This window comes from Aplidium turbinatum, chromosome 7 (genome assembly GCF_918807975.1).
Source record: "Aplidium turbinatum chromosome 7, kaAplTurb1.1, whole genome shotgun sequence".
In the NCBI taxonomy this organism is placed as follows: domain Eukaryota; kingdom Metazoa; phylum Chordata; class Ascidiacea; order Aplousobranchia; family Polyclinidae; genus Aplidium; species Aplidium turbinatum.
Window position 1 is genome coordinate 25570338 of NC_137478.1, and position 10088 is coordinate 25580425.

The 10088-nt window shown below is 36.5% G+C and overlaps 1 protein-coding gene across 1 annotated transcript; it reads right to left on the reverse strand.

Moving 5' to 3' along the window:
- Nucleotides 1–622: 622 nt before the first annotated feature.
- Nucleotides 623–8442, reverse strand: LOC145774134 (adenylate kinase isoenzyme 6-like). The gene is made up of 4 exons (XM_082585296.1): nucleotides 8196–8442; nucleotides 5480–5638; nucleotides 3341–3479; nucleotides 623–3112 (listed from the first exon to the last, which is right to left on the reverse strand). The coding sequence occupies exons 1-4, from the start codon at nucleotides 8224–8226 to the stop codon at nucleotides 2929–2931; spliced, it is 513 nt and encodes a 170-aa protein (XP_082441422.1). The 5' UTR covers nucleotides 8227–8442; the 3' UTR covers nucleotides 623–2928.
- Nucleotides 8443–10088: the final 1646 nt, after the last annotated feature.

Below are 10088 nucleotides of genomic sequence, written 5' to 3' on the forward strand. Positions count from 1 at the left end.
ACGACCGAACAGCTCAGAAAAGTATAGCCTCAACCCTCAACAAACACTTATTAAAAGACAAATATACCAACAAAGTAACTTACCTCTTCCTTTAATCTAATTTCTTGCGTTGATGCTTTGTTGCTAGAGTAACGGTTTTTGAGGCTATACTTGCTAGAGTAACGGATCTTTGCTAGAGTAACGGTAGAGCGTTTACCTTTTATCGACTGGTAGCAAGGAGCGCCGCTCTTTTGGCATATTGTAGCGTTAGCACATTACTTAAAAGTAGCGGATACCCACCTCTGCTTGTTCATTATCTTTGTGCTAAGGATACCTGCTTTATGCCAATAAATTACTAATATTTCCTTTTGAAAGCTCCCGTTTTCGTTTAAGCTTCGCGTGGTAGCAAAGGTTGTGTTTTTAACCGTAAAAAATGAATAAACACAAAAAGGTTCAAAATACGGTACAGTAAAAAAAATTTAATCATTAAGACTAACAATTTTTGTCACAACGCAATGTAGGCCGTTTACTGATTCGCACACTTCTAACAGCTTTCCTGGGCCTCAAGTGAGATACACAATCAATAGAATTTAGCTTAAACCAAGACGCATAGGCTACCTTTCATAACAGACATAAGTAGTTCATCAGAAAATTTTATTAGCAATTTGCATGTAGGTTTCAAATGCTATTTTCTGTCAATTTACAGAAACTTAAGTCGCAAATCGAAAAATAATTTAATGGTTAAAAACATAAATGGCGTTTTTACTTTGAACAGTAAGATAATGAAGTCACTGGTGACAGCATACACTGCGTCAAAATAAATTCATGTTTTAATAAAAAAAAAAAGATTAAATACAAAAAAATATGAAAACAATTTAGCAATATGGCGTCAGCAACCTTAAGAGTTTGATGCTTGAAAGAAATTAGTTCTCAAACCAGAAACCCGGTAACAAAACAGTTATATAAGTTAACCTAAATTTTTGTCATAAACTAGGAATAAAACACTTAAAAACCAAATTGCATTTCGAAAGGGGATTACCTGCAAAGACTAAAATCATGAAAAGATACCAATTAAGATATCCAACACGAGATAAGTGAAATCTTAGCTCTGCTGACAGAAAAAAACAGGCTGCCGATAAATCTTAGTAGACTTGAAGACAAACACAAAACTGCTAAGGTATTTTTTTTAGAACTGCAAAAGCAAGGAATGGTCATACCCGATTAAGTTCTTTGAGAGTGAGTGTGTTGTTATGCACCAACTCTTGTTTGCTAAGCATGAATAACATGTAAAAGTCTTCATATACTTTTGTTCAGAAATTCTTTTTAACAAGCAAATAAAGGACAACTGGGCAATAGAAACAATGAGATTGGCAACACTAAACAGCACAGTGATTATTTTGGGATTGGACATTTCAAATTAGTCAGAACCACGCACCGTGATAAATACATCAATGAAATGTTTGAAGAAATTGTCCTCTATTTACCAACACCCAGACATAAAAAGTAATTCTTTGTCAAAACGATGCGAAAATCAGTGGCACAAAAATCAACAAAAGCGCGGGAAATGCAGAAATTAATCAAAAAATCTTAAAGTTTCGCGAGAACAACTTTTGAATGCCATTTTATATTTGCCTAATTGTTTATAGAATATAGATACTTTCGGTGATAGCACGATCAAGTGCTTTAGCGCCACTAAGACTTCTGAGGTTTAATACAATTCGCAATACGATTGTCAACGTATTTCTGAAAACACAGGATACAACTACAAGTACAAAACGTCTTGCTGAAAATAAGATGCGTTAAATAAAAGTGTTGGCAAATGTTCCTTTAGCCCTAACAACGTATGCTGTAACTTAATAGCAACAAGTGTTGCCGAATATTGTAATCTGTAAATTTATAATTTTGTAATTTCTTTTCAAGTGAGAAGTTCCACACACTAAGCAGATTAATTTTACAGCTGCAATTCCGTTGATTCATCAATTATTGTCATATACAGGCATATGGCTGATTGGTTAGTCAAGGATAAATTTGTAAAACTTTACTAATTTCCAGGTTGTTCAAGATGGACTGGTGGCTAGTTAGAATATCTCAAACTTTTGTTTGACGCTAATAATGTTAAACTGCGCTATAATAGACTCTTGGTTACCCAACTTTTTGAATACAGAACATCCCAGCCAACCTTGGTAGGATTTACTTAAGGGTTTTGTGGAAACAGAAAATGTAACAAACCATCAAAACAATTGTTACTTTGAACGGAAGTTTTTAGCAACTTACAAGGAAAATACACACAAGAAAAAAGTAACAATGCATAAAACTCTTTCCACTGCTGTGCTGTTTGAAGTCTTCCAAAAAAATTTAACCGACAAACTTAATGTGAATTTATCACTTGCGTTCTTGCAAAATCCAAGCGTGCAAAACACAGGGCTGTGGAGCAGGGCGAAAACTCCGACTCCTCGGTTTATAATATTGACCGACTCCGACTTAAGTGTTGCCAGATTTTTTTTTAATTTTGGATTTTCAAATTTTTTTAAATTTAATTTAAACTTGTGATTAAAATTGAAGCAGCGACTTTCATTATAACAAACCAGAAAAAACACTTTTGTTTTTCGATGAAGTTGTTAAACTCAATACGGAAAACAAGAAATAATATTGAAAAAAAATCTTACAAAATTTTTTGTTATTGTTTATCGTTTTGTATCTAGCCGGAGTAGGAAATACTTTTAACGACTCCGACTATGCCAAAATCCTTCCGACTCCACAGCCCTGGCAAAACGACAGGATTCAAATATCTGAACATAAGATAACACCGCAAACAGATAAATGATGTCTGTCACATTTTAAACCTAAAGAATTTAAAGCCTATATTCTTCCCTGAACTTGTCGAAGGAAATGATTTCACTTGGCGAATACGCCCGTTAATTTGAACACACTGAGTGTTTATGCGGACAACTACCTGGCATTCCACTGTGTGCACCAAGATACAATCTGGTCAAGATTTGTTTCCATCTCATCAGGAGTGTCACTTTTTAATTCATGAACGATCTCTTGATCATATGAGTCACGTGCTTCATCTAAAATTGTTTGAAATATTTCACATTCGATATTGTTTTTCATTTTCGCTTCATTGTAGCCTCTGAAAAAAATAAAATAGTAACATTGGCTAAAACCATTAATGATATGGTTGCATAATTATTTTTACCAAGTACAAATTGAGTCATTGATATTTAAAACGTAACTTTGTTAAATAAGACACAGTAATGAAAGTTTCAAATTTACTGTTAAATTCCATAATACAAATTCAGTCAAAATTTATATTTTCTGTATGTACTGGTACTGCAAATTTAGTTAGAGTTTATACTACCTTTGAGCAAGTCTGTTGTAGAGGATGGTATTATCAGTACGTAAGACAAACACAATGTCAAACCATCTTTGTGGAAAGAATTCACAGCTATGGTAGTCGACTATCACCCCACCATTAGACATTTGCTCTTCGAGTTCATCTGAAAGATACATTTAACTTGAAATGTCAAAACAAAGTAATTTCCTTTTCTTGGAACAAAGTAACATGAACACCAATAAAAAAACTTCTTTTTAAATACAGTAGAAACCGCCTAGCTCGACACTTGAAGGGGAATCGAAAAAGACGTCTAGTTAAGCATCACATGATTTTCCACCCAAATAAGGCAAATCTTGTGTATTTTTGCTTATTGGTAGACGCTGTCTATCTGTGCAAGGTAGAATGAGTTTGGGATAAAAATAAGTTGCTACTATAAAAACAGACATCACAGAACATCGCGTCTGGAAAGAGGAAAATGATTACGTAAAATTTCATTAATGAGCGGATTATCTCTTGTTATTGAAGACAACAGCTGTTTGGATAACCATGACGCTAAACATGTGATAAGTGTGAGAAATGAGGTTTAATCACAAGAAACTCAGTCAACAGCCAAAAACCAAAATACAATGCAAAAACAAAAATGCAATCCTATTCGATTGGCCTCTGATAAAGCTGCGAATCTATTCACAGAATGACGTTCAGTTTGACATCAAAATCGTCGACTTAAACGAAATTCTTTTTGTGGGATTGTAAGTGTTGAAGTTGAATTAGAGCAGGGGTCACCAACCTTTTTTGCATGCGGGCCACTTTGGCACTTAGGAGAGCTGTGGCGGGCGCACTAATAAAATTTTAGGTAGGTTGACTCTTATGCTAGAAAAGAACGCATTTCGTACCCAGTATCCAGCGTTACATGTTGTTAATATTTATCTTAGAATACCGCAGCAACAAAATTAGTTGAACAACGCTACTGCCAGGCCAAGCTCCTTTAACAACACTTTTGACTTCTTTAACAATGCCTAATAAACGAGGCCACTTGTTTCGCGCACTTATAATGAGGCGAGCGGTTTCATCAGAATATTTATCGCCAAGCAAGAGTGGTGTTGTCACTTCGCTTCACAAAAGATGTCTTGCCATTAACAATTTCAGTAAACATGGAAATGTTTGCCACATCGCAATACAGGCAACAATAGTGACCTGCAAACATATCTGCGAAAAATAGGCTCCAATAACAGGGAGAAAAAAACCAGGCACCATGAAACAAACGCTTGTGGAAATCACCGAAAAAACGTTTCTATCGTAACTCATGAACAGTGCTCCCTCTAAAAAAGCAATGAGTTGGTTTTTCACCATTTTTGTGAGAGTCTATAAAACCGTCTTTCCTTGATTATTAGACAAATGTCACTTGTGGACTTGTGGTGCTTATTAGCATAGCAAGAATTGTTGATTAAACAACATTTTGCAGTACTAAGCTAAATAGTTTCATAATACCAGAAAAAGTCTTTAAGGTTGTATATAATATTTTTCCAATTTATTATAAATTGAGTTGGCACACCGACCTATTTTGCCAACAAAAACTTGCATAAAGGAACACTGCTCGTGAAACCCCATAACGGTGAAACGCACATTAGTGTTTACAGGACATTTACAAACTTAAAATAAGCAAACCTATAGCTCACCGACATTTTAGAAATTCGAGAACAGACGTTTTAATCAACCACCAGGACAGTGTGGCTGGACATCGCATTGGAATAACTTTAAACGACCCCTACCTAAAACTACAATCTGATTGGTCGGTCGGTGGAATCGTATGCAAAGCAAAAATATGCTTTTCGGAAAGTATTTTTTGCCTTCATGCTGTTTAACTCCTTAAGAAAAGTATTTTTGGTTATACTTGTGCACTGATACCTTCCGCGGGCCGCACATAAAAGCGTGACGGGCCGCATGCGGCCCGCGGGCCGCCATTTGGTGACCCCTGAATTAGAGGGAAGGTCGGGATATCCGGTGTCGAATGAACCAAGTTGGCTATGTATGAAACCAATGACATTTTGCTGGGACCGGGGAAAAAGCATCGACTTAGGCAAAATGTCGAGTTAGCTGCTGTCGATTTAAGACGGTTTCTACTGTACAACATAACCTTAAGCAAGCTTCTTTGTGTAGCCATACCAATAACTGCGTCTTCATCCAAAATTGGGCAATCTAGTTGTTCGTCATATCCAGAATAAAAATCATTTTCTTTCGCAAATTGTCCGACATTGATCACAGAAAAATCAAGCATATTTCCAAGTTCTTGGGAAAGTGTAGATTTTCCTGTACCAGGAGTACCTGAGTTTAAACAGTTATTGTTAAAAGATAACAAAGAATAAGCTACAAAGTCTAACACTTGGAACAAAAGCTTTTAGCTCATTATATATTACCATAAATCTAGGCAAAAAAGTTTAAGATAAGCCGAACCATACTCATTCAAAGGTTTAATTAATAAAAAAGGGCTGCATTTCAAAAGATGATTTGCAAAATCTGAATTTTAACACCAAACTGAATAATTAGTTTATTATAACTTTTAAACAAGACATGGCACACGATGAAGCTTAGGTTAGCGCCAACACGGATGATGATAAAGAAGATGAATGCCCTAATGATCAGTGTCTTCGGCTTTGCTGATTTAAGATTTGTATAACAAACCTCATATACGATTATTAGGTACACTGAAGTGTATATATTTATAATGCATAACCACAAAGTTTGCACCCACCACTTAAGTTTGCACAAACTGTTGATTCAAGTTGCGAACTTAACCGAGATATTACTGTACAGCCAAGCTGAATATAGTGAGAATTGAGATGTGTCTTAATCCGAGTCTCCTACAAGTCAGCAGTTGTTAACTGAGCAAGTGATAACTGAGCTAGCAACATTTCAGCAAGTGGTTAAAGTTGGTACGGTATATGAATGATGAAACTGAGAAGATGAAACTACTGAGCAAGCCATAACTTGGCATATTACAAGTCAGCAAATTCAGTTGGGCAAACGATGGGTGCAACCTAGTTCGTACCCTGAAAAGATTGAGAGAAAAATTTAAAAAAAGCCGAAGTCGCTGTTCGGAGTTTCCGCAAACAAAAAAACTAAACTGAAAAAATTGATAAAAAAAATAGAACAAAGCCGAAGCCGCTGATTGCAGTTTCCGTTTTTCCGCAAACATTTTAAAATTTCCGGTAATGATCCGAAGAGTTTGCTGAATTCGCTGATCGCAGTTTCCGCAAACATTTTAAAAGGGTTAGGAAAAGATCGAGAAGAAAAAATTAAAAAAAGCCAAAGTCGCTGATTGGAGTTTCCGCAAACAAACAAACTGAAAAGATTGAGAGAAAAAAAAGAACAAAGCCTACCGGTAAGTCGCTGATCGCAGTTTCCGTTTTTCCGCAGTTTCCGTTTTTCCGCAGTTTCCGTAAACATTTAAAAATTTCTGGTAATGATTCTAAGAGTTTGCCGAAGTCGCTGATTGTAGTTTCCGCAAACATTTTAAAAGGGTTAGGGGTTAGATCGGAGTTTCCGCAAACATTTTAAAGTTTCCAGTAATGATCCTGAGAGGGTGCAACCTAGTTCGTACCCTGAACAGTTCGTACCCTGAAAAGATGGAGAGAAAAAATTAAAAAAGTCGAAGTCGCTGATCGCAGTAATAGCACAAAGTCGAAGTCGCTGATCGCAGTTTAATAGCACAAAGCCGAAGTTGCTGATCGGAGTTTCCGCAAACAAACTCGAGATTTAGGATTAGCGGAAACTGTAGTTAGCGGAAACTGCAAAAAAATATTTGCGGAAACTGAGATCAGCAAGGGTTAGAGAACATAGATTACTCGATGCTTAGAGTTAGGGTAACCGGAAACTGCGGTTAGCGAAAACTGCGGGGAAATGTTTGCGGAATCTGCGATCAGCGAGGGTTAGGGTTAGAGCATAGATTACTCTATGGTTAGAGTTAGGGGAAAGGTTAGCGGAAACTGCGGATAAATTTTTGCGGAAACTGCGATCAGCGAGGGTTCGAGCATAGAGTACTCTATGGTTAGAGTTAGGGTAAGGGTTAGCGGAAACTACGGAAAAATGTTTGCGGTAACTGCAATCAGCGAAAGTTAGGGTTAGAGCATAAATTAGTCTATGGTTAGAGTTAGGGTTAGCGGAAACCGCGGAAAAATGTTTGCGGAAACTGCGATAAGTGAGGGTTAGTGTTAGGGTAAGGTTAGGGTTAGCGGAAACTGCGATCAGCAACTTCGGCTTTGTGCTATCTTTCTCTCAATCTTTTCAATGAGAAACTTTTAAAATGTTTGCAGAAACTGCGATCAGCGACTTCCGCTTTTTTTATTTTTTCTCTCGATCTTTTCAGGGTACGAACTGAGGGTACAAACTGTTACAAACTGTTCAGGGTACAAACTACTGTAGGTTACATCCATCCTGAGAGTTTTTGTTTGTTTGCGAAAACTGCGATTGTCAGCGACTTCGGCTTTGTGCTATTTTTTCTCTCGATCTTTTCAGAGGGAAAATTTTGAAATGTTTGCGTAAACTGCGATCAGCGACTTTGGCTTTTTTAATTTTTTCTCTTGATCTTTTCAGGGTACGAACTAGGTTGCATTCGCAAGCGATTACCAAGCAAGTTCAAAGTGAGCATTTAAATCTAATTTTCTGACTGGGCAGTAACTCAAATATAATTGCTGATTTGTCGCATCCTGAGTGGTCCCATGACCTCTTAATCTATTTTGCAAGTAAGTTTAGGAAGAAGCTGGTGCTTAGATATAAATTCTAAGTCTGGTACAGTAAGACATGCAGATATCATTTAAATCTTATAACCATCTTTTTAGAAACCACCATCACGGTTCATGCAAACGATATGAAAAATACCAACCTGTTATCAAAATATTCGGCTTAGCTCTCATCTTTATGGGGTTGGCCACAGTGGCTGGATTCAACTGTTTACGATTTCTTTTCAACAATATAGACGAATTCAGTTTGTTTTATCCGTTAAACATCGAATAGCCTAAATTAACTAGAAGATGAGCAGAGAAAATAAAACAGCCATCAAAATGAACAACTTATTACAATTTTGTTGCTGTATTGGTTGTTCTGTCTGCGCCTCTGCGATACGTTCAAGTTCAACTGTAATTTGCTTCGATTCGAAAAATAGCTTTGTTTTTTTTGCACGTTTTGATTGTTTCCACGTGTGACGCGTGATTTCTGGTATCCTCGCTTATTTGAAACTTGAAAAACTGTGCAAATTTACATCAATAAACCACTGATTGTAGAATTTTTTTTTCTTGGACTTGAAGAGTTTTGGGAAGATTAACCACGGCAGTTTCACACTTCACATGATTAAGAAGTCTTTAATGGTATGTCTTTAGAATGCTGATCAAAAGACTTCGATAATTTTTACGTACAGGATAATTTTGCGGATCAACTTAGTTGTTTAATCTTTATCCTCGGACTGGGAAAGGTTCTTTGAGAGCCGAATCCTGGCAGTTTCGCATACTTGTAGAGGCTTTGAACCAGTGACGCAAGCCCGGTCACCAAGATTGACAGAGTTAAGTTTCCGAGGAATAAGTTATTCCTTTCATTATATGCCGCTGAATAGAGAGCAGTGATTAACCGATGTCCTGTGGCACTAGAACTAGCCTATTTCTTCATGCTCAGTAGCCTACGACTGTTCAAAACAAGAATACTTTGAAATGTTTTCTTTTTACATAAAAAATTGTTTTCATAGACTTGAAACAATCAATCGATTATTTCATGCTCACTTGCTTAGGGAACGTTCAAATATTACGTAACGCCTTCGAGGGGGAGGGGGGGATATGCACATACTGATATTTTTTTCTCACACAACGCTCAGTACTGATATTGCAACAGTTTATTACCGGTTTTTGATCTGATGTACAATAATGATCAAGCCAAAAAAATACATGTAGCTTTATGGTGTAACAGTAGGCTAATATGCACATTCGATAAATCCTGTCAATTAGTGCCCAAATGTAGAGAGAAAAGTTTTATTTCTTCTGAAAATAGTAGCCTTGGGTAAAAAAATAATTGGTACGAAACACTAGTACCATGAAAAACCTAATGATTCAAGATATAGCAAGCAACAAAAGACTATATCAGTCATCAAGTCAGCTGCTTCCCGCGTCCTCAAGCTGAAGTTTGTTTTGATATTCAGCCGGCTACGGTAGCCTATTCAAATAGCGTAAAGATTTAACATTTCGGAAGCCTAGGCTACTCAATTTTTGCTGAACTGGACAACATTCATTGAAGTTGGCCTATCCAGACATAAAATCTAACATTAGGCCACCCCAGCCAACATGTCATGAAAATTTTCTTTAATTAGGTCTGATGCTGGGCATAGTAAGTTTATTGATTGAAACCACGATAAAAAAAAAAACTTGGACCCAATGTCTGTTCATTCATTTGTTCCTGTTGTAGCAAGACATTTGGTACCGTAATGAGATAAAATGTGGCATTTATAGAATAGGCTATCATGGATAGTAGCCTAATTTGTCGCAAAAACTGTTTTAACAGTGTGACAGAAACTTTCAAGACATCGCATTGTCTCGTATTTTACTTTCTGATAGTATTGCAAACCTTTTTGCCGTCTGGAATATAAGTGAAAGATGACAAAATTAGACTTAGAAATAATTTTACGCATTAAACATTAGGTTACTTGCCTTACCGAACAGAGTATGACTGAATCTGGCTGATTTAAAGATACAAACTCTTCAGCACAAATTTTATTGATTTTCACCCAAACTGTACT

Coding starts and splice junctions, on each gene's coding strand:
- LOC145774134 (XM_082585296.1), bottom strand. CDS start 8,226: ATGAGAGCTAAGCCGAATATTTTGATAACAG. Junction 3,480..5,479: donor GGATGAAGACGCAGTTATTG/GTATGGCTACAC, acceptor TGTATCTTTCAG/ATGAACTCGAAGAGCAAATG. Junction 3,113..3,340: donor TACAACAGACTTGCTCAAAG/GTAGTATAAACT, acceptor TATTTTTTTCAG/AGGCTACAATGAAGCGAAAA.